This window comes from Bos indicus x Bos taurus, chromosome 19 (assembly GCF_003369695.1).
Source record: "Bos indicus x Bos taurus breed Angus x Brahman F1 hybrid chromosome 19, Bos_hybrid_MaternalHap_v2.0, whole genome shotgun sequence".
Taxonomy (NCBI): domain Eukaryota; kingdom Metazoa; phylum Chordata; class Mammalia; order Artiodactyla; family Bovidae; genus Bos; species Bos indicus x Bos taurus.
The window spans coordinates 28,649,913-28,673,390 of record NC_040094.1 but is presented as its reverse complement, the minus strand read 5'-3'; the positions used below and the strand labels follow the sequence as shown (position 1 = coordinate 28,673,390).

At 48.0% G+C, this 23,478-nt stretch overlaps 2 protein-coding genes across 4 annotated transcripts; one reads left to right on the top strand and one right to left on the bottom strand.

Moving 5' to 3' along the window:
* Positions 1-6,167: 6,167 nt before the first annotated feature.
* Positions 6,168-21,150, bottom strand: CNTROB (centrobin, centriole duplication and spindle assembly protein). 3 transcript variants are annotated; one of them, XM_027517087.1, is made up of 20 exons: positions 21,060-21,150; positions 19,893-20,569; positions 19,031-19,115; positions 18,697-18,778; positions 18,063-18,219; positions 17,055-17,171; positions 16,717-16,833; positions 16,308-16,406; positions 15,044-15,280; positions 14,602-14,748; positions 11,698-11,831; positions 11,000-11,125; positions 10,653-10,815; positions 9,333-9,594; positions 8,312-8,466; positions 7,989-8,052; positions 7,641-7,811; positions 7,365-7,503; positions 6,822-6,894; positions 6,168-6,593 (listed from the first exon to the last, which is right to left on the bottom strand). In XM_027517087.1, exons 2-20 carry the CDS (start codon positions 20,163-20,165, stop codon positions 6,468-6,470), a joined length of 2,727 nt encoding a protein of 908 aa, XP_027372888.1. In that variant the 5' UTR covers positions 20,166-20,569; positions 21,060-21,150; the 3' UTR covers positions 6,168-6,467. The 3 variants fall into 3 exon arrangements, with proteins under 3 accessions (XP_027372888.1, XP_027372889.1, XP_027372890.1); XM_027517088.1 differs by lacking the exon at positions 19,893-20,569; XM_027517089.1 differs by lacking the exons at positions 19,893-20,569; positions 21,060-21,150 and having other exon boundaries at positions 19,027-19,114.
* A 60-nt stretch (positions 21,151-21,210) lies between these two features.
* TRAPPC1 (trafficking protein particle complex 1) lies at positions 21,211-22,806 on the top strand. The gene is made up of 5 exons (XM_027517091.1): positions 21,211-21,292; positions 21,404-21,502; positions 21,654-21,724; positions 22,036-22,174; positions 22,423-22,806. Exons 2-5 carry the CDS (start codon positions 21,404-21,406, stop codon positions 22,549-22,551), a joined length of 438 nt encoding a protein of 145 aa, XP_027372892.1. The 5' UTR covers positions 21,211-21,292; the 3' UTR covers positions 22,552-22,806.
* The last annotated feature ends 672 nt before the right edge of the window (positions 22,807-23,478 follow it).

Here is a 23,478-nt window from a genome sequence, read left to right as displayed (position 1 = left end):
TCCACGGGGTTGCAAAGAATTGGACACGACTGAGTGAACTGAACTGAGTGAGATCATGTGAGGTTTTATAGAGAATAAGAATTATAGAGCATTACACTTGCTTTTCAACTGTCTTAATCTTTCTTCTTTTTTTAAAAAAATATTTATCTTTTGGCTGCACTGCATCTTAGTTGCAGCATTCGGGATCTTTGGTTATGGCATGTGTCATCTAGCTCCCTGACCAGGGATTGAACACGGGGCCCCTACCTTGGGAGCGCAGGGTCTTAGCCCCTAGACCACCAGGGAAGTTCCTGTCTTAATCTTTCTTCATTCTGAAGCCTGCCCTTTCTTACTTGAATGGCAAAGCCTGCCCTCTTTCTTGAATGGTGAAGGTTCCCAGCCCCTGTCATCAGTGTATTTATAGTCCACAGCAGCAACTTTCCACCAAGCTGGCATACTTTTTTCTTCCCATTTTCCCTTGTCAACAACTTAATAAAATTTGACATGTGCTTCAACATAAATTTGTAAGGCATTTTGCTTTTGTTAGTATTTTTCTAGTCCTTTCTCTATATATTTTATAAACATAGATGCACACACATAGTTTTACATATATGGTTCGATACATATATGGTTTTTCTATTATAAATGCAATAACATCATGTATTTTTTCCTTACTATGAAATATTTGATATACAAGAAAAATACAACCACTCTGTGTGCATGAATTATAAAGCACAATAACAAACATCTTTATTTGAAAAAGTGGAATATCACTTACACCCTCATGTTGCTGTGTGGGTCCTCCCTGTGACATCACTTTCTCCCACACCTGCAGGGTTACCACCATCCTGAATTTGGTGTATACTGTTTCTTTGGGTTTTTTTTAGCCTTACCCTATAATTCCTAAATAGCACAAAGTTTATTTTTGCCTTGGTTAGTTTTTCCTTTATAGAAGTTTTATTATCTGGCTAAATTTCTAAGTATATGATGCTACATAAATGGTATTTGAAAAATTGGTTGGGTTTTTTAAAAAATAATTTCAAACTTTACAGGAAAGTTGCAGGTACTATACAAATAAATTTTTCTCCTCAGTCATTTGAGAGCAAGTGGCCAACAGGAAGCCTCATCACCTGTAAATACTTTGGAGTCTTGTTTCTGGCAAACAAGGAGATTCTCCTACAAAACCACAGACAAACATCAAAATCAGGAAACTGACATTGACCCATCATTACCATCTAATCCTCAGAGTTTTTTTTTCAAGTTCCACCAATCGTCCTAAAGAAGTTCTGGATAAAGAAATGGTCTAGTACAGAATCACGTGCCATGTTCGGCTTTCATGTCTGTGGCGGTTGCTTTTCTTGACTTACATGACTGACAATTTTGAAAATGACAGGACGATGATTTTGAAGGGTGTCTCTCAGTTAATGCTCGTCTGCCATTTCTTTGTAATTAAATTCAGGCTGTGACCTTCAACAGAAATCTGGCCAGATGCTCTTTTCTCCTGGCATCTTCTCAGGCTGCACACGATTTAGATTTGACCCATACTGGTGAAGTTCACTTTGATCACTTGATGAAGGTGGCTCGGCCAGAGAAGTTACCCTTTGTAATTAGTACTTTGAGGGATGTGCTGTGTGTGTGTGCATGTTCAGTAGTGTCTGAATCTGTGACCCCATGGACTGTTACCTGCCAGGTTCCCCTCTTCATGGGATTTTCCAGGCAAGAAACACTGGAGTGTGTTGCCATTTCCTCCTCCAGGGGTTCTTCCTGATCTAAAGCTAGAACCTGCGTCTCCTGCATTGGTAGGCAGATTATTTACCACTGTGTCACCTGGGAAGCCTTGGGATGTACTTTGCAACTGTGTAATTACCCTGTACCTTGTCAAACTTAAAAAATTAAAAAAAAAATGTATTTGGCTGTGTCAGGTCTTAGCTGTGGCACGCAGGACCACTGTTGTGGCACACAGCCTTCTCTGGTTTCAGGGCTTAGCTTAGTTGCCCTGTGGCATGTGGTTGAACCCAAGTTCCCTACATTGGAAGGTGGATTCTTAACTGGATCACCAGGGAGTCCCCAAACTTGTAGTAGTTTACTTGTATCTGTGTGGACCCATGATTTCTTATTTTATTGAATGGATTATAATCCTTTACTATCAATATTTACTTGAGGCTCAAACTCTAGAAACAGAAGTCTCTCAAGCTAGCTTCTTAACCCAAATCTCTTATTCTCTCTTTTCCATATTTTTTCTCTCAAAAAGAATCCTGGTTAGAATTTAAGTTCTCTCCTTTTTCCTTCCTTGATTCTGTTTTGTAGGGGCTATTTTGACCAATTGTGCAGCTTGGACTAATTTACATATGTCCAACATGCTTTTTCATTATCTGCACACTCAGTCAATACTGATGACCCTGGGTTGTCCCAGCAATTACTTTCACTGAGGTCCCACTCCCTAGAGCTGTCTGCAAGCACCAAAATCCATTCTCTCTTTCTCCTTAGCACTTACATGGTAATGGAGTAATCAATCCATGTATACATGGTAGCCAGCTAGGCTATCTTTCCAAGTCTTGCCTGCAATCAGACATGGCCATGTGACCAAGGTCTTACCAACGAAATATGAGCAAAATTGATGCATGGCATTTCCAAGTATGGGGGGGGGTCTTAATACATTGCCTGTGGCTCTTTCTCCTCCTTGCCAGCTGAGAGTCCTACATGGTAACAGGACACTTCACCATTTCTTGCTTCAACAGCACACACAGTGACAGTGATCTGGGGACAGCTGGGTGACAAGATGGAAAACATCTGAGACCCAGGCGGCCACATGGACCAGGACTATCCCACTGCTGTGGACCATTACCCAGGAAATAAACCTTGCCCAAAGCCACTGGACTTGTTTACAGCATCTTAGCCTTCCGCCTTCACTCTCACATACTCCACTGGAACCACCCCTAGCCCCACCCCCAGCAGCTGTGGGAGTTCTCAGGAGACAAAATCCCACACCACATGTCTGCACCAAGGGTGGCCAGAGTTTAAAGACTGTCCCCAACTTCTCTGTATGTGTGCTTTTATGGAGCTCCCCAAATCTTTCCTTTTGGTTTCTTCGCCTCTCAGAACATTCTCAAGATGATTATGGAGGAAGAAAGTGATTGACTGGGTTTTCTCCTCCTCCTCCTCAGCCTCCTTGCTGTGTTTTGGTGAAGAAACAGACTTTTAAAGGGGGCACAATATATTTTTAAAAAATCAAAGTTGTCTTACTATAACTAGCTTACAAAATAGTTAAGTCAGCACTGTGCCCTTTTCTGATTTAGTTCTGGAGAGCTGGGAAATGTTCTCCACACCGTCCTTCATGTCAAGAAAAATGTAGGGCATGTTGACTGAGGGTGGCAGGTTGGAATCCAAAAGATAATGAGGTACGACTGGGTGTTCATTTTGCCAGTTTTTAAAAATGGTATAAAACTATTTCCTCCCAATGCTGGTACTATGCCATCAATCACAGAGTTTGGTCAAATAATTTCTAGGCACTTGAGGTAAAAAAGAAAAGCAAACATTTCCAAAAGTGAGTCGAGATTGGCCTTGAAAAGTTCCCCAGCTGGTGCAACTCTTGTTTCCCTGCCAGGATACTAGGCAGGACCGATGACAAGCTGTCCCCTTGAGCCGGAGCAGGAGAACCAGCACACCTGCTGCTCGTGGGTTTTTCATCTTCTCCTCTTTCCTCCCCTGGGAGCTAGAAAGTTACTTTAAGGTGGAAGAAAATACAGTGGTCCCTTGATATCCAAAGTAGGGCATAGGTTGCAGGACACCCTGCAGATACCAACATCCACAGATGCTCAAGTCCTACATAAAAAACAACGAAAGGTTTGCATTATAATCTGTGCACATCCTCCTGGACACTTTATTATTTTTGAAAAGTATTTGGCTGTACCAGGTCTTGGTTGCAGCGTGCAGGATCTTCAGTCTTCATTTTAGCACATGGAATGCTTAGTTGCAGCATGTGGTATCTAGCCCCCTGACTAGGAATTGAACTGGGGCCCCCAGCATTGGGAGTCTTAGCCACTGGACCACCAGGGAAGTCCCCACCTTCCCATACACTTTAAATCATCTCTAGATTACTTATCTCATACTATATCAGATCAGATCAGATCAGTCGCTCTGTCGTGTCCGACTCTTTGCGACCCCATGAATCGCAGCACGCCAGGCCTCCCTGTCCATCACCAACTCCCGGAGTTCACTCAGACTCACGTCCATCGAGTCAGTGATGCCATCCAGCCATCTCATCCTCTGTTGTCCCCTTCTCCTCCTGCCCCCAATTCCTCCCAGCATCAGAGTCTTTTCCAATGAGTCAGCTCTTCCCATGAGGTGGCCAAAGTACTGGAGTTTCAGCTTTAGCATCATTCCTTCCAAAGAAATCCCAGGGCTGATCTCCTTCAGAATGGACTGGTTGGATCTCCTTGCAGTCCAAGGGACTCTCAAGAGTCTTCTCCAACACCACACTTCAAAAGCATCAATTCTTCGGCGCTCAGCCTTCTTCACAGTCCAACTCTCACATCCATACATGACCACAGGAAAAACCATAACCTTGACTAGACGGACCTTTGTTGGCAAAGTAATGTCTCTGCTTTTGAATATGCTATCTAGGTTGGTCATAACTTTCCTTCCAAGGAGTAAGCGTCTTTTAATTTCATGGCTGCAGTCACCATCTGCAGTGATTTTGGAGCCCAGAAAAATAAAGTCTGACACTGTTTCCACTGTTTCCCCATCTATTTCCCATGAAGTGATGGGACAGGATGTCATGATCTTTGTTTTCTGAATGTTGAGCTTTAAGCCAACTTTTTCACTCTCCACTTTCACTTTCATCAAGAGGCTTTTTAGTTCCTCTTCACTTTCTGCCATAAGGGTGGTGTCATCTGCATATCTGAGGTTATTGATATTTCTCCCGGCAATCTTGATTCCAGCTTGTGTTTCTTCAAGTCCAGCGTTTCTGCTATGTAAAAGTTAGTTGCTGGTGTGCAGCATATGCAAGTTTCGCGTTTTGAAACTTTCTGTAATTTTTTTTCCCCAATATTTTTGATCCGAAGTTTGTTGAATCTGCAGATAGAGAACCCAAGGGCATGGAGGGCTGACTATTGTTACTATAAAACAGTATGTGAATCTATATTCTGTCAAGTCTGTCCTGGAGCTAACCAAATAATTTAGGGACACATAGAAGAACCCCACCCTCCTCACAGAATCCAGTAAGCTCTGTCCCTCAAACGCCCACCTAGGACTGGGCCATTTGCAATCATATTTACCACCACCCCAACTCAGCACTGTGCTCTGAAGCTGGAAGATCCCAAGGCACCATCCTTTAGTTTCATCTAAATTGTTCTATGGGTTTTTCAGGGTTTGTACTATGAAGTTGGGGCCTTTCATCAGTTCAGTTCAGTCGATCAGTCGTGTCCAACTCTTTGCGACCCCATGAATCGCAGCACGCCAGGCCTCCCTGTCCATCACCAACTCCCAGAGTTCACTCAGACTCACGTCCATCGAGTCAGTGATGCCATCCAGCCATCTCATCCTCTGTTGTCCCCTTCTCCTCCTGCCCCCAATCCCTCCCAGCATCAGAGTCTTTTCCAATGAGTCAGCTCTTCCCATGAGGTGGCCAAAGTATTGGAGCATCAGTCGTTCCAATGGACACCCAGGACTGATCTCCTTTAGAATGGACTGGTTGGATCTCCTTGCAGTCCAAGGGACTCTCAAGAGTCTCCTCCAACACCACAGTTCAAAAGCATCAATTCTTCGGCACTCAGCTTTCTTCACAGCCTTTCATAGTTTCACACTAATCTCATTTTCTTCTTTAATATTGTTTCTCTTTGTTCATTTTGGTATGAGGATGAAAGTTTTCACAATCATGGCCTTGTTTTCCCTTGCCAGCACTCTAGTCTTTTATACATATTTCAATGCCAGAAGAGTGAAGCCATAATATGTGGGCTGGCTGGAGCAGAATCTAACAGTTAGGATCCTACTAACACAACTGAAAGAATTATCTGCTCCTGAAAGAGAAAACTGTCTTCCCAATATCACATTTTTACTCAAATTCTTTATATAATAACTTATTAATTAAAAGTGTTTTTCTGATTATTAAGTAACACATATATGTTTCAGAACAGTTGGAAAATACAGAGATATATAAAAGAAAATAAATAATTCCACAACCGACCAGAGCTAGTCACTCTGTAGGTTTTACTCTGGAAACACCAAGCCTTCGCTCACCTACACTTTGGAAATCTAGCCACAGACTGTTTTGTTTCAAAGCAGTCATGTCTTTTTCCACAGAATATGAAATAGAAACATACAAAAAACATACTCAAAGAGAAGAATGAGGTTTCTTCACAAAGTGGTTTCCTAGAAATCCTCCCTTTTCCGAGTGCCTATGAGTCAGAGACTCTAATACAGACTACCTGATTTATTAAAATAATAATAATAAAAATAAGAAGAGGCCAAGAAAGAGAAAGGTGAAGGGCTTATCTCCAGATTCCCCCCCGACTTCTCACACCACCAGGGGCGGGATGCCCACTTTTCTTTCGAGCTGGAGGTTTGTCAGTCTTAGGGGCTACAGCGAGGCGCCGAGGGAGAGCCTGGGAGGGAACCTAAGAGTTGAAGGGAGAGAGAAGAAAAACTCAGTGTTATGTCCTCCCAGTACCCTGCTCCTGAGGAAAGGTGTTGTGTGTGGGGAAGGCCAGAGTCAGACAGCAAAGGGGAAGGACCACACTACAGAAAATGGGAGCCCGGTCAGTGGGGTCGGGGCGATCATGTGGAAGGCGAGGGATGAGTCAGTGAGAGCCCCCCATCCCTTCACCCAGCCCTGCTTTCCTCACCTCTTTCCGGGGGATCTCACCCAAGCGGGAGTCTGTGTTCCTTCTGGGGGCATTTTCCCCTCGGCTGTCAGTCCTGCCGTACAGATCAGGGGATGAGGAGGGGCAGCTGCTCCCCACTCTCCCCAACACTCGGGGAGAAGAACTACTTCCCGGTGCTGTCTCTTAAGAATAATAACAAACAAGATAGACCCGGGGATCCAATAAGAGGAAACATGAGTGGAGTCACATACTGAGTTATACTAGGTCATCACAGTCCTAGGACTCTCAGTTCTGAGCTGCAGGGTAAAGAGGGAAAAATTAAAGTAGAAAAACATGCAGAAGAGATTTTTTTAAGAAGTGAAAAACAAACCAAAAAGAAAAGAAGAGACAAAAGAAAAGGTGGGGAAGGGTGAGAGATGGAGGAAGAGGAGATTCCAAGCACCCTCACTTCTTCCCCAGAAAAGGGCAGAAGACACTACTCAACAGACACACTCCACACTCTTCCCGTTCACAGTCCAGATGCCTTGCACCCAGTCCCTCCTCCCTTCCCTCCCAGGGTGGTACCCGCCGCCGCCATGTTCCAGCCTCTTCAGGTAAAGCAGCAGATCCTCGGCAGGTAGTGCCTCCCAGCCCCGAGCTTGGTAAAGTCGTAACAGCTGAGACACTTCCATCAGCTGCCTTGAGGATGCGGGCCCATCTCCACCTGAGACACACATCAGGAATGATCATCATCCTGGGCTGGCCCCAGCCCTTATTCCAGCTCCCGGAGCCCAGAAGGGCCTTCAGTTCCAGGTACCGGCTCCACACCTGAGACCTACCTGTAAACCAGGACCTGCTTACCTCTCTCTGGGGAGCCACCACTGGGACCACCGCTCTGTGAAGGGGCCGAGGGAAGCTCATGGACCCGGAAAAGACTGGACGCCATGGCTAAGGGAACTTTAGTTTTATGGACAGGGGGCGGGAGGCGTGGCACCTGAGGGGTTTCCTCCCAAGATGGCGCAGTCAGAGGACCTAGCCAAAGGAATGAGATTCAGGATGAGGAAATGGGGCAAAAGCCAAGGAATCCCAACAGCCTTAGCCTTCATGGGGCTTTGTAACCTTTGCCAGCTCCTGAAGACCTAGCCCTGGTAAGTGAATCTCCTGCCTCTTTCAGGCCCAGCCCCAAACTTCTTCAGAGTTGGCGCTCACCTGGCTTAGGGGGAAGCTGATCGACGGAGGGGTTCTCGTGGCTCTGGGGTGCAGTCTCCAGCAGCTGGGGGGATAAGACAGTAGGGCTCCCTGAGGACCACTGAAGAAAGACACCTCAGGGTCTGCAGGAAGCAGCAGGGAGGTAGGAGCTGGTCTCCTAAGTTCCAGAAGGAATTGCTGCAGCAGAAATAAGGGGGACTGGGAGAGGCAGAAACTGGGATGAAGTCTTAGTCCTAAAAGGCCAGAGTCCTCACCTCTCAGAGTAGAAAGAGAAAATGAGGAAGGGACAGAGAAAGCAAGATGGGACAGGTGGGCCCTCTCACCTGGTGCAAAAAATGCTTGAGGCCCTGCAGCTGGGAAGGGGGCGGCAGGCCTTCCTTCAGGAAGCCATCCCCCTCAGACCCAGGGTCTTCCTCAGGGAATGGTCGCTCTGCCCGGTGATCCGGATGGAAGGTCCCAACTGCAGAGAAGGCCTCCACTGTACAGTGAAACAGGGGGTGTGTGCTGTAGGGGGAGGGGTCCTCCACCAGGCAGCTCGCTCAAGGCCTGGAAGGAGGGGGCCTGTCAAACATGAGTGGGGCTTCGCGGCTAGAAGAAGGTGATCACAGTTGAAAACAGCTGGAGAGGGAAGGACTGAAGGCAACTGGGAGCTGGGCACAGCTGAATTCTAAGACAGAAAAGTAGACAGAAGGGGAAGGCTGTGGTCCCTGGATGCTGAATGGATAAATCCCGCCACAGCACAGAATGCTTTAAGATAAACAGACATGTTCTGGCTCTTTCACCAGAACATGCCCTCATGCTTACTTCAACCTGGGTTGTCTCATTTTCACCACACAGAGCACCCCATACACCCAAGTCACAACTCAAGATCGGCTGATCTGAGGAAGTTACCAACCCACCAGACCGCCTCTCTTTAAACTTGGACCCAAGAAACAAAGGCGGGTTGTCTAGAGTCTTGCTAGAGTCAGTGTCACAGCTGCTCAAAGCCATGTGCAAATCAAAGCAGCAAGAGCAAGAACCCAAGGGGGAGAGAGGGCCGGTCATTCAAGAGGAAGAAGCGGAGGAAGAGCCCAGGTAGGCCCAGAGCAAGGAGGAACAGCTCTGCTGTTCCCAACAGCCCCTGGTGCCAACTTTGGTTCTCATTAAGCACAGATATGTCCCATTTCCTAGAGTCTAACTGCCTGTATTTTAACCAACTAGAGTGGATTTCTGCTCCTGGTAATGGACAGTCACTAAGACATCTGGGAAATAGAATGCTCAGGCCCCCAGCAGACAGGAAGTTAGGTTAAGAGAGAGACAGTCAGTGCGGGGAAGGGGAACCCGGTGACTTCTGTCCCCAGGCACCTGAAGATGACGTGAGGTCCGGCTTTGGCTCCAGAGGCTGGAAGGAATGCTGGCTCTGGAAAGTGGGGCCTAGCAGGAGACTAAGATCTGGGGAGGGGCTGCAGAGAACAGGCGGTGGCACCCCAGGCAGCTCCTCCCGCGTCTCCCGGCTCTGCTGCAACACAGGCTTCAGGGCCACTGCCATGGTGGGCACCGTCCAGATCCTCCTCTCCCCCTTGTCTGGTTCCTGCGGCCCAGGGCTGGAGGGGCCGGCGGGGGGAACCTGGGCACAAGAGAGGATGCACTTAAACAGATGAGACGTGCCACAGACACTTTAATAAGATAGCAGATTAGTAGAACGTCCTTAGAAGGGGATTTGAGAACATCTATCAAATTTCTGACAAATTTTAAAACGCTTATTTTTGATCCTACAATTCCATTTCTAGAAACTGTATAGGTATACTGAACCAAGACATATTAATGACATTTTCTGCAGCACTATTTGTAGAAGCAAAACACAGGAAACAACTTTAATATCCACCAACAAACACTTGGTTAAATAAGTCATACAACTGTGTATAGAGGGCAATGTTTCTGTGCGGGGTGGCGGGGTGGAGCTGGGGGTGGGATACACTCAAGACACCAGTAACAGCTGCTGCTTCTTGGGGGAGGAACCAGGAGACTGAGGTGCAGGCATAGTATGGAGATTACTTTTCACCGTATACCTTTTTGAACAATTTGGTTTTTTTTTTATTTTATTTCATTATGCTTTAAAATTTTTGGCTGCACGCATGGCATGTGAGAACCTTAGCTCTCCAACCAGGGATTGAACGTGTGCCCCTGCACTGGAAGGCTGAGCTTTAACCCCTGGACCACTGAGGATGTCCCTTTTGTTTTGTAAAATTACTATGTGCATATTATTATCTATCCCCAAAAATATTTTAGCTAATATTAAAAACTTAATTGGTAAAAGGACGACGTAGGAGATGCCAACAGAAGGAGGGCAAGGGTTGAGAACCCCTAGGGCAGGACTCCTCTAGGGCAGGACTGAGCAACAATTTCGGACTCTTTCCATCACAATTACTTCAGCTGCCCTTTGGCAAAACTAGCATCATGTGTTACCCTCTCTTGGGCTGGGAGAAGAGGCTGGTGCCCAGTGCTGTGGGGCCAGTCTAGGGAAGTGGCGGCCATGGCAAAAAGATGGCTTTTGATGAGATAGTTACTCTTTGGGAAAGCTCACAGAATTTTCCTAACGCAGGTCCTAGGAGCTGAACTCGGACTCTCCTTGGGAGGGAGCTAGATGTCCCAAGAAAGGGTCTAAACAGAACCCAGACGGCCTACCGGGGGGTGGGGCGGCAGGGTGGTGGTGCTGAGCAGCCGGGTGGCCTCTTCCCAGTGGGCCTGCAGCATGGCCTGCAGCCGCTCCACCAGCTCCACCCGCTGTTCCTCCAGCTGCTGGTTCCCACTCTGCAGTTCCCGCACTCGCGCCTGCTCCCGGGCCAGTCTGAGAGGAAACATGCGAGAGGTGATGTCGGGCCTTGGAGAAAGCAGAGACTCGGACAACAGGAAGGGCCACAAGGAAAGGTGGGACACAGGAAATTGTGAGAGGAGTTGGGGCCAGTGCAGAAGAGACCAAGGCTGCAGGGGAAGGGACCAAGGCCTGACATGGAGACTCCAGGGTCTGGTACCTGAGCTCATAGTCCTGAGCCACCTGCTGCTGCCGCTCCTCCCGCTCTGCTATTTCCACCTTGAACTGAGCCAACTGGGTAGACAATTCCTGCTGGTGCTGTCCATTCAGCTCCTGCAGCTGCTTCCTGAGAGAACACAGGTGAGAAGAAAGGACTGAAGATGGAGAAGGAAGTCATCCAGTAAGAAAAAGTCAGCATGTGTGCATGGGAGAGTGAGCGAGCAAGCCAGCCAGCTAGCCCTGCCCTGGCAGGGTTGGGGGGCGGGGTTGTTCAGGACGGCTGAATGGGTTCCCTAGAAGCAGACACTTAAATGAGGATTTATGTGAAGGTGGTTCATTTAAGAAGCGTTTCCAGAAAAAAAAAAAAGCTGGTAGGAGAGTAGGGGAAGGAAGGGAGAAGGGCACGTCTGCACGTGCTGCAGGTCTCAGCTCAGCACTGTACACACCAGGGGCTAGGGAGCTAGAAATTGGTATTCCTGCAGCCATCAGTTATTGGCTAAGTGCTCCTTCCTATGGAGGGAAAGCGGAAAATCCCCAAGAAGGTCTGGCTCGCCTATGAACCCGAGGCAGGTCTCCCCCAGAGAGACAGACAGGAGCTGTGTGTTGGAAGCTGGTAAACGGATCTGAAAGGGTCTGGGTGGTCCACCCCCACCACCTGCTGCGGCTGTGGAGAGGCCGAAGCCGGCGAGCTCCAAGCACCTGTGATGGTCCCTCAGGGAGGCTGCCTGCCGAAGGCTGCTCTCCTGTGCCTGAGCCAGCCGCTCGGTCACCCGCTGCTCCAGCTGCACCGCCAGCTCCGACTCCATCTGGATCCGCTGGCTTTCATACCGGGCCTGGGAGTGAAGCAAGTGGGTGGGTGGGGGAGGTCATCATCAGCTCCATTCTGTTTGGGCTTAGAAGGGTATGGAGGATGTAGGGTAGATTAAAAAAGGATGCTCATTAAAAAAAAAAACTAAAAAAAAAATAAAGTTCTTTCCGGCTCCCAAGTTTAAAAAAAATAAAAAATAAAAAAAATAAATAAAAAAGGATGCTCAGAGCTGGTGCACTGAGATGACCCAGAGGGATGGGATGGGGAGGGAGGTGGGAGGGGGGTTCAGGATTGGGAACCCATGGCGGATTCATGTCCATGTATGGCAAAACCAATACAATATTGTAAAGTAAAATAAATATATAAAACTGAGATTAAAAAAAAAAAGATCCATGCACCAACATTCCCTCGTATGTCTGAGGGGACAAAAGAAAGAGAATTTTGCCCCAAGGAGTGAAAACGGTTTCTCTTCCTTAAAACCATGATCTTGGACAATACAAATGTTTTTTTCGTGCTTTTTAAAAAAATATTTTTTTAATTCCTTGCAATTACCTAAATTCTTTTTAATTTTTAAACATTACGGTAAGAAGCATATACAAAGCTTACCTTTTTAGGTAATACAAAACTTACCATTTTAAAGTGTAGCATTGCGTATACTCACATTGTGGTACAGATCTCTAGAAATTTCATTTTGTAAAACTGAAGCTCTATACCCACTGAACAGCTCCTCCCCATTTTCCCTCCCCAGCCCCTAACAATCCCCACCCTACTTTCTGTTTCCACAAATGATTTTATCTGTTCTAGGTATCTCATTACCTAACTTCTTAAGTTTCAGGTATACAACATAGTGACTTAGTGATTACACATTATAAATTAATCCCCACCCCAAATTTTTTAATGGAAAATCTTAATGATATATACTCTCCCTCTGAGCTGGCAATTTCACTTTAAGGAATCTATCCTTCAGAAGGAATGCCAAAGAGTCATGTACAATGATGTTCACTGCAGCATTATTTATTTTTGGCCGTGCTACGGCTTACAGAATCTTAGTTCCCTGACCTACAAATTCAGGGACTGAATCTGTGCCCTCTGCAGTGGAAGCGTGGAGTCCCAACCTTTGGACGGCCAGGGAATTCCATGCAGCACTTTTGTCTGTTTTTAAGCTGTGCTGAGTCTCCATTGCAGTGTGCAGGCTTCTCTAGTTGCAGCTCATGGGCTTAGTTGCCCCGTGGCGTGTGGGATCTTAGTTCCTGGACCAGGGATTCATCCCTCGTCCCCTGCATTGGAAGGTAGATTTTTAACCACTGGACCACCAGGGAAGTCCCCAGTGTTCTTTTTAATAGTGAAAAAAAAAATTGGCATCAGGGTAAATTTCTCATCAAAAGGATGATTCATACATTAATTGCAATATAATTCTTTAAAAAAAATGATGTACATCTGAATGTGTTGACATGGAAAGATGTCTATGATATATTACAAGGTAAAAACAAGTTGCAGTGAATATATATATATATATACATTTTTTTTAAAAAAGCACCAGCCCATAAACACATATGAAAAAGTTCTGAAAGGATACACACAAAGTGATATGATATGAGAAGGCAACCAATACTGTGTACTTCTGTACACTTGAACTTGTATTACAGATCACTTTTATTCATATCTTAAAAATATTTTTTAGAGTTCTCTGGGAAGACTACCTTGACCCATCCATATAGAATTGATGGCTCCTTTCTGTCTTGGATATTTACATCTGATAAATTAACTTTGAGAATTTAAACAGAAACTGAGTTTAAGACTTTAAAATAAGCTGACCGAAAAAAAAAGTGAAATGAGAATAATGACTCTAAAAGATGACAAGAAAGGAAAGAAAAATAAACACCCAATAGGCAAGACAAAATAAGATATAAAGGGGACTTCCCCGGTGGTCCAGTGGCTAAGACTCTGTGCTCCCACTGCAGGGGGACTGGGTTTGATCCCTGGTCACACAACTAGATCCCACATGCCGCAACTAAGACACTGTACAGCCAAATATTTTTAAAAATAGTTATTCTTACTCTAAATTATTAGGGCTTCCCTGGTGACTCAGTGGTAAAGAATCTGCCTGCAATGCAGGAGGCCTGGGTTCAATCCCTGGATCGGGAATCCTAAAGAAGGGAATGGCAACCCACTTCAGTATTCTTGCCTGGAGAATCCCATGGAGGGAGGAGCCTGGCGGGCTACAGTCCATAGGGTTGTAAAGGGTCGGACACGACTGAGCACTAACACTTTTCTAAATTATTAATCATACTCCAAAAATGTGTGTGCTAGACAAGCTCCCCATGTAACTGGTGGGCTCCCTACTGCTGGGACTGTGTTAGGATTATCCCTGCCCAGAGCTTACACACAGGAGTTGTTCAGTAGGTTTACTGAATGCACACATACACGCATGTGGCTGGCACCAGTTTAGGGGCTTATAAATTACTACTGAATTGTTTACTAATGTCTTTAGCTTTGGCCCTCCATGATAAATTAGTTTCCATGTGGTCAGCCCTCCAATTCAATGGGCCAAGTGAAAAGTGTGTTCTCTCAAAACTGGCCTCTCTAACCCAGAAATTGGGTGTCTCCCTAAGTCAACTATTAATAAGGAAAGAAGTCTCTCAGAAACTCATTAATTTGCCCCTAACATACATTTTACCCATAAACGCCAAAATTTTAGTTAGAAATGGGAGTGTCTGCCCTGACTCTTGAAGCCGCTTCACCTCAGACCTCTGTCTCCCCAGCAGGAACACTCCCCTAGAACCTCAGCCTCCTACCTGCACCAGGCTCATCTCCAGCTGCAGGGCGTCTCTCTCTCTCCGAGCTGTATCCAGCTCTCCTTCCAACCGCTGCACCTCAGACTGCAGCAAGGCCAGCTGCTGCTGGGCCTCCCGGGTGGCCTGGGCCTCCCTCTGGGTGTTCCCCTAGGAAAGGGCAATCAGACTTCAGTTTGTATCTCATTTCCTGACTCCCTGATTCACCCTCCCATACCCTAAGACCCAAGCTCCCTTCCTCTTCACCTGTGACCTATTTCCTCATCTCTGTTGAATCTCACACTTCAGTTTTCCGTATATTTGATGCCCCCGGCCCTTCCTGCAGGCCCTACCCTCTCAGTCTTCTCTCCTTCACTCTCCTTCCTGCTCCACTACACTGTGTATTCTGACATCCATCTCATTCAATTATTTTGTCCTTCATCTGTTCCTCAACTGCCCCTTTTACCTTCTCCCTTTCCAGCTGAGCCTGGCTCTCCTCCTGCAGCGCCTGGTAGCGCTCCTTCAGCTGGTGCTCCTGCTGGGCCCAGCTCCGCCGTTCTTCTTCGAGGGCCACCTGCAGTGTCTCCAGCTGTCGACGTTCACTGAGTTGCCCGGCCCGGGCCTCATCCCGTTCTTCCTGCAGGACTTGGCAGCGCTGCTGTTCTAGTTCCAAGCTCAGGGTCAGAGCCTGCCTCTCCTCCTCCTACAGCCCCAGGAGAAAACCAAGATTTTAGCATGCCCTCAGGAGACCAGCAACCTGCATCCTCACCCCCACACAATGTGCCGGCTGAGAATTACATCCATGAAAACGCAATAGTTAAGAAGCCCACGGGATGTCAATATGGTAAATAAGAGTTTCTGTACCAGAATTAGGTAGACCTGGGCTCAAATCTCAGTCTGAATCCCAGCTCTGCATTTATTTTGGGTTCTGAGGCACCACCCTTACTTGTAAAGTGGGCCCATTACAGTCCACCTTATGTGGATTAAACTTAAAAGGGTATGTAAAGCATTTAGCACAATGTCTGGCCTGTAGTAAGTACTCAATATATGATAGCTGTCACCACTGTCATCAAAAAGAAATTCCACAAAGACTAGAAAATTCAGCCTTACAAACATGTACTACCAACCAGCAGCTGCCACCAGCACTCTTGGACTGTTAGGAATGTCAGTCCCAGCATGCATTAGCAAGCATGTGTCATGCGTGCAAGAAATTCTAAACCTGGCTACTAATTCATGTGGGTAATCATCTTATCATTTCAGCAATGAGAAACCTAAGTCTCACCCCTACACCTTTCTGAAAATATTTAGATTCCCCAACCCCTCATGTATCAAAACCTCAGGGAAAGGACCCAAGAAATCTATATTTAAAAATAATTCCCAAATGATTCTAATGAGGATTCAATTTGCAGAGTCTCTCAAACTGGCTTGATGGCAGAGCTCACTTTTTGTAGAGTACCTAGCAGCACTAGTGTTTTGATGAACACACTTTGCTCTGGTGCAACTCAAATTATGAACTCCCACAATCCACCAAAAGCCCTTATCCCCAGACTTCCCTGGCAGTCCAGTGGTTAAGGCTCCTTACTCCCAACTTTGGGGGGCTCAGGTTCAATCCCTGGTCGAGGAACTAAGATCTTGCATGCCATGGGTTCAAACAAACAAACAAAAAATCCATATCCCTCTAGAAGTAATGACCAGCCTTTATTGGAATTAACCCAGGCGAGCATTCTCACCAGTGTCTCTTTTTCCCGTTGCTGCAGTCGGGCACCTTCCTGCTCACGACTCAGGGCCTCCATGGCCTCAGAAAGGCTTTGTTCCAGGCGGGTTACTGTCTTTCAAGGAGAGAACACAGGATGGAGGAACTGAGGAGAATCCCTGCATGCCACCCTTCGAAAATCATTAACAACATAAAGTTTAAAAGCAAGGATTAACTAAATGACTTGGGGGCCAGAAGAATGAGGAGATGAGCAGACACCAAACATGCAAGTCTGACAGCAGAAACACTGAAGGGAGAGGACACAGAAGAAGAATTGTCAGGCTAGCTACGGCAAGCTGGAGGTCAACCTGCGAGGAACCCTGGTTCCTCCCCGATCCAGCCATTGGTGACCCAGGTTCTAATGCCTCGTGATCCTGGTTGCCCACCTCCTGCTGCTTGCTTCTAGTGAGTTCAGCTGCCTGCCGTTCCTCCTGGAGTCCCCGAAGCACCTCTGTCCGCTCAGCTTCATGCCGGTTCCAGCCCTCCACCACGCGGGCCAGGGTCTCAGGAAAGGAAGGAGGTCACATAGAATTTCAAATAATTTTTCTTCCCTCTTTGTGTCCACCGGAACAGGGCCAACAGCCACCTTCTTCCAGTGGTCAGCAGACCCAGCACTTACCCACCCCCAACTCCTAATGTGAACAAACAAATGTTGGTTGGCCTCCCCCTGTATTCCTTGGTGCCCCCCATGGACAGACCCACCCACATTCTGCTCCCCTGGCACCTTGTCCAGTTGTTCAATCATGATATCTTTCTTTCGGTCAGCAGTCACAGCCACAGCTAACTGTTGCTGAAGCTCAAGGACACGGGTCTGCAGGTTCTGAATATGGCGCTCACAATGCTGGGAAAAAGGGTGAGGGGGTCTGGGTGTTGCCACCCTTAGTTTGACCAAAGCTCCAAACTTTCCAGCTTCTCTATGGGGGAAATGGGCTGGAGACAGGGAGCTTGGGTCCCAAGAACAGAACAGGTTTGAAGAGGGAGAGTCAGGAATTCCAGAGCCTGAGATCTCCAACGCCTTCCTCTACCACCTCAGGAAGCAGGGGTGTGGTTTCCAGCCTCTTCCCTTTCCTAGATCTCCTGAGAAAAACTTCCATGAACCTTTCGGCAGGGGTGCAGTAGTCCACGCTGCAAAGAGTGGGAAGTTACTCCTGCCTTAAGAAGCATACCGGACACAGTGATTCAGTGTGGCAAGGGGAAAGGGGAAAGCCTTTCATTCATGCCCAGGCCGTTTAAAATAGAGGAAGAGAAGGTTCCAAAAATGACAACACGACCAATAATTCCGACTTTTCCTCTGCCTCATCCTGCTCTCTGCCCCCGTCAGATAGGCTGAGGCTCCAGAAACAAAGATCATTATACCAGTAGCTTTGCACAAGCCAACAACGTGTTGTTCATTCACCAAACATGTAGAGTATTTGTTTGTGTTGGGTATGTTCTAGACTTTAGGAAGACACTGCTGAACAAGATAAGGTATGACCCATGTGGAGTTTAGGTTTTAAAGAGGGGAAACAAACAAGACATACCAGACTTTGATAAACTATACGAAAGAAATAACAGAATGATCTGAAGGAATGCCTGGAGGGGAGGTGTGCCATCCTAGACAGGGTAGTCAAATAAGGCTTTCCTCACAGGAGAGCCATTTGAGTAAAATCCTAGCTTGCAAGACCTTAATCTTTTAGCACTTGGCCCTAATTATAATCTTTGCTTCTGTCAAAAGGAAGCCTTTATATCTCACCTTGCGACGAGTATGTTCTGAATCCAGTGCATCTCTCAGTCCCTGAAAATCTGGGGGGTTGAGTGGGGGCCCTGGCCGAAGGCTGGTGTAGCGGGGGAACAACTCCTCAAAGGCCTGGGCTGAGCTGGATGGAGACAAGTCTTGCAGCGGTCGGGTGCTGAACAGATTAGGTAGAGAACAGTAGGGATGGGAAAGCTTTAGAGACCCAGAGTCCCATTTCCAGACATTTTACAAATAAGGAAACTACAACTCAGGGCACGAGCCAAGCCCAAAGTCACAAAGTTACATAGGGAAATGATAGAGCCCTAGAGAGTACACAAGCTTTGTGAGTCACTCTATACTACTCCTTCCTCTACTCCATGCTCCCTGCAGCACGAGTCACAGCAGAAAAGAGCTAATTCTTCTGGAGGAGGAAGGACCTAGAAAGCCAGGTACTAAGCAGTGGATGCCTATATTCCCAAAGGAGTAAGCAGGATAGAAGAAAGGCAAGAAAGGGTAAAAACTGAAAGCTAAGTGACAAGCAGCTTAGGTCCTTAAGAGGTATAAAAGCAGCAAAGGGAGAACTAAGCGATAGAACACTTGGCTTTCCAAGAAAGAGAGAAAGGCAGCTAGAAGAACCCAAAGGAGAACTCACTTAAGCAAAGTGGCTGTGCTGTCACTGTCAAAGGAGTCCTCTTCCCGTCTCTCAGAGTCGGCACCTGGAATCGGGGGATCCCCTGCAGACAGCCAGAGGGACCCACAGCCAGGGTCAGGTAAGGATGGGAACAGGGATCACTTGAAGGAGAAGAGGAGTGGTCCTTCCTTTCTACTTCACCCACTCCTCCTGCCTCTCTCCCTAAGAATGGGAGCCTTTTCTCCTGAAATCTCTTATCTCTGAGTCTAGGTCTCCAGCCCATATATATTCTGCAACTTTCTCCACTTTTTCCCACTGCTTAAATCTAGGTTCTCCTTTATAGAAAATCACTCACGATAAGCCGCATCACGTGAGGTTTGGAGCATGCTCTGGAGTTGACCCCGAACACTCTCCATCTCAAAGATATGCTTGGAACCATCCTAGAAAAAAACAATGCAGAAATAAGATGCAATAATCCATACTGCATCCAGGGCAGATGGCATTGAGTGGTCCCTAAGGCCCAAGCATTTTTACTCTCACACCTTGGAAAGCAAGAAAGATATAACTGACTCAAGGAGAAACTCAATTGTCTATGGAAGCCAGAGAGGTAATGCAAATGAATTAACTGGGCATCTTAAGGTAAGAGTGGTGAGGATTCCTTCCAACTAGAGAGCAAATACCCTGTGTAAAGACTCTGCTGTCCAAAGCTATCAGTTCTTCAAACTCTGGGAGGCCTAGCCAGTCTGCAGATCGGTTATGATATGTGTTCTATCTGACACTATCTTCTCTATAACATGTATAATTGATTAAACTATGTTTTAATGATTTACATGCCAAATTTTGAACCATACAATCAAAACAGTTTCAAGATGAAAGGGTCTTAGAATATTTTCCTTAAATCCCTAGTTTCCTCTTGGGATGAAGAACCCTTATCCTCATTTCCAGTACCCACATCCCAGTTAAAGCACAGCAACCTACCCCATGGGTGTCTCTGAAGAAAAAAAAAAAGTTAGGAAGTCTCACAATTTTCCAACTTATGGGTGCAGTACTCTCATCAACATTTGCTCACAGGAACAAGCATGGCTGACTGTGTAGTTAAGAGAAATTATGGAATCCAACAACAGGAGCTCAAATCTCAGTAAAGCTCTTATTTTTTTTTTTTTTTAACCATCCCCAATCCCAAGACCCTAGAGGTGTCCAAGACAGACCTCCCTCACCTTTTTCTTCACGTTGTTCTCCAATCCCACTGACAAGCTGTGACTCAGTTCTTGGGCCAAGCCATCCAACACCTCATGGGGAGGTGGGGAGGCAGCAGGTAAATACAGCTGGGCTCGGGCTGTGCTCTCTGCCTGACGACTGAGGTGCAAAGAAGTATACAGCTGGGAGGTCACCTCAGAGGACACTTGGTTCAGCCCAGGGGCTTCTGATGACTCACTCAGGAGGTCCTTGGCCCGTAGGGGTGAAGTGGGGCTGGCAGCTGATGCTGCCATGACCACAGGGAAGAGACAACTGGAGACAGCAGAGGTGGGAACTCCTGGTTCTGCTTTAGGAGAGCCCAGGGGAGTAAGTACCGGGAGAAGGAAGATTTGGGAGAAAAGAGGAAGACTCCTAGCGAAGGATTCTTGTTGAATGAGGGTATGGAGCCTTTCTGGTTAAAGGAAAGGTTTCCAACAGTTCCAGAGGCCATGGGAGAGGACAAATGGATTTCTTTCCACAGCTCCTGGGAACAGTGGAAAAGGCGGGTGCAGCGAGGAGAAGGTGGGGATGGAAGACCTACTGCGGGGCAGGCGCACCACTGCAGTTCCTCTGGAGCGCTGAAAGCTGCAGTTCAACTTCTGGGCCAGGCTCTCATAGTCCACTGAGCTCTTACGTTCTCACACCCAGAATGCGCAAACTGAAAAGGACCCAAATCCAACAGGGGCCTAATTTCCGCCCAGCTGTCTTATGTGCCCCTCAACTGGCTCCGGTCTCAGCGAGGCAGGAACCTCACGCTCCCCACCTCTCATCTTCGCCCATGCACCCGTTCCATACAAGATCAACTCTCTGGTATATCCCCTCCGATCCCTCCGGGCAAGAAAGCCGCAGCACGGCTCCCTAGAATCCCTCCCTCCCTACTACCCCAAAAGAAAGTTTGGGAACACTCAAGTCACGCCCTCTGATGGCCCTAAAAAATACGCTTCAAGGCGCTCCAGCCTAGCCTGAGATCCCCTACCTCGATCACCCTGTTCCGACTACTTCCCACACCTCCAGTCCTCAGCCCCGCAGTTTGCCAAGGTGGGAACTAGGGAATGCCCCCTCCCCCTGAGACCCGGTAGGCCCACACCCAAAAGACCCCTCTTCTCGCGCCCTTCCCAACACAAAACCGTTGGCAGTCTCCCGCCCACCTTCCGCAGCTCCGCCTCGCTCGCTCAGATGACGTCACCAGCCCAGGATACAGTGCTTTCAGCCGCTTCCCGCTTCTGGAGCGGAGAGTCTTACACGCGCATGCCCAGACCCAGCGCCACGGATTGGCTGAAGCAGGTATGGGGCGGAGTTATTGCTGCGACACTTTGACCCGATGGGGCGGGGCTCCGCGAAAACCGGAAGTGTCGAGTGACGGGCACTCGGAGCAGTTCCGGTGAGTCCGGGGGAGGGGACCGCCGTCTGGTTTGAGGGATCCGTGACTGAGAACTGGAGCCGACGGGGTGTGGGCGGTCCCGGAGAGAGGCTCACATTCTCTGCCTTGCAGATGACTGTCCACAACCTGTACCTGTTTGACCGAAATGGAGTGTGTCTGCATTACAGCGAGTGGCACCGCAAGAAGCAAGCAGGGATCCCTAAGGAGGAGGTGACGAGAGGGCCCCGCGCCACTTGGGTGACCTCGCATCTCCAAATGCACATAGTCCCAGTCCAGCCCCTTTTCTCCAAACCCTGGCTCATTCCCACCCCTACCCCGTCTCCTTTACAACAGAGAGCTAATTCTGCCCCTCTCCTTCCAGGAGTACAAGCTGATGTACGGGATGCTCTTCTCTATCCGCTCTTTTGTCAGCAAGATGTCCCCGCTAGACATGTACGCGGAGTCGGAGGGGTTGTTGAGGGAAGGAGGGAAGAGATGGGGAGGGGGTACTTTCTGGAGTGGGAGGGGCTTTTGTCCCCAGAGAGGGTAAGGAGACAGAGAGAAAGGCTGAGTCAGGAGCGAGAATTCAGGAGCTGGCAGAAGCGGCCGTGGGGAAGAGAAGGTTACAGAGGTTGGGCATGGGGGCTACAGTGAAAAGTGAAGATGCGAGGTGTCTAAGAGGGAGTCTATCTAGAGGGGATCAGAAGTATCTCTTTGGGAGAGATTCCGCTCCCATTCCTTAACATTCCTCCCCATCCCTGCAGGAAGGACGGCTTCCTGGCCTTCCAAACTAGCCGTTACAAACTCCATTACTACGAGACGCCCACTGGGATCAAGGTTGTCATGAATACAGACTTGGGCGTGGGGCCCATCCGAGATGTGCTGCACCACATCTACAGTGCGGTCAGTGCCAGTCCCTTGGACCCTGCTCCCAAAGCCTCAACAGCCATGATCACTCAGAGCCCCAAGACTCCATCCCTGCCCTACACCCTGGGTTTTCTCGGGACCTTTATGTCTTTATACACTCCCACCTCCAGTTTCTCCTCAAAGGGGAGCCCTTGATCCCAGCCCTTGATCCCTGTGCATTCACACACCTGTGAGGTTGAAAAGACGTGTTCAAAGCCTGGCTCTAACACCCTCCCTCTTCACAGCTGTATGTGGAGCTGGTGGTGAAGAATCCCCTGTGCCCGCTTGGCCAGACTGTGCAAAGTGAGCTCTTCCGCTCCCGACTGGACTCCTACGTCCGCTCTCTGCCCTTCTTCTCTGCCCGGGCTGGCTGAAGGAAGCACTCTACCTCACCCCTCAGAAGAATCGCTGTCTGCCTGGGGCCCAACCTAACCTGCCCTACCACCCCAGTCCCCCAGCCTCATCAAGCCCCTCGGTAGCCCTCCTAGGGGAACAGCCTAAAGCCCTTCACAGGAAGGCAGCCTACTGGAGTCCCTACACCTCCAAACCAGGTCCTCTCTACAGTTTGATCCCCTACCTGACTCTGTGAGAAGTACAGAATAAACTTTTTATCACCCTCTGGGACCTCAGCATGTCAGTTTGAGTGGTTTACCAGGGCCTGCCCCTCTCATGGAGGCGTGAATCAGGGTGTCTGCATCCTCTGAGCCAAAAAAGAGGCTTTTTCCATGGGTTTGTTAACAACAACACGACTGATGTTTGGGGCTGGGTAATACCTTGATTGGGGGGAGAGGGGGGAGGGCTGTCAGGTACTCTGTTCTGCCTGTGAAAGTGTTAGTTGCTCAGTCTTGTCTGACTCTTTGCAACCCCATGGACTGCAGCCCACCAAGCCCCTCCATGGGATTTCTCAGGCAAGAATACCAGAGTGGATTGACATTTCCTGTGCTGCCACTCACTAAATGCTGGTAGCATGCCCGCGTCCAAGTCGTGACAGTCAGAAAATGTCTCCAGACCTTGCCAAATGTCCCCCCAGGTCGTGACAGTCAAAAAATGTCTCCAGGGATTTCCCTGGTGGTCCAGTGGTTAAGACTACATGCTTCCGATGCAGGGGGTATGGGTTCAATCCCCAGTCAGGGAACTGAGGTGCAACATGCATCAAGGCAAAAAAAAAAAAAAGTCTCCAGACCTTGCCAAATGTCCCCCACGGGACAAAATAGCTCCTGGATTGAAAACCACTGGGATGGTGGAAGACAGATCGGCCTCGAGGTCCAGAGAATAGAACCACCCTCCGGGTGCTGCTCTCT

Excerpts from the sequence above, each read along its gene's own strand:
- TRAPPC1 (XM_027517091.1), top strand. The coding sequence starts at position 21,404 with ATGACTGTCCACAACCTGTACCTGTTTGACCGAAATGGAGTGTGTCTG. Across the intron at positions 21,503-21,653 it reads CAGGGATCCCTAAGGAGGAG|GAGTACAAGCTGATGTACGG; the intron begins GTGACGAGAGGG and ends CTCTCCTTCCAG. Across the intron at positions 22,175-22,422 it reads TGCACCACATCTACAGTGCG|CTGTATGTGGAGCTGGTGGT; the intron begins GTCAGTGCCAGT and ends CCCTCTTCACAG.
- CNTROB (XM_027517087.1), bottom strand. The coding sequence starts at position 20,165 with ATGGCAGCATCAGCTGCCAGCCCCACTTCACCCCTACGGGCCAAGGAC. Across the intron at positions 16,407-16,716 it reads CTAGAAGCAAGCAGCAGGAG|ACAGTAACCCGCCTGGAACA; the intron begins GTGGGCAACCAG and ends TCTCCTTGAAAG. Across the intron at positions 15,281-16,307 it reads AACGGGAAAAAGAGACACTG|GAGGAGGAGAGGCAGGCTCT; the intron begins GTGAGAATGCTC and ends CTGGGGCTGTAG.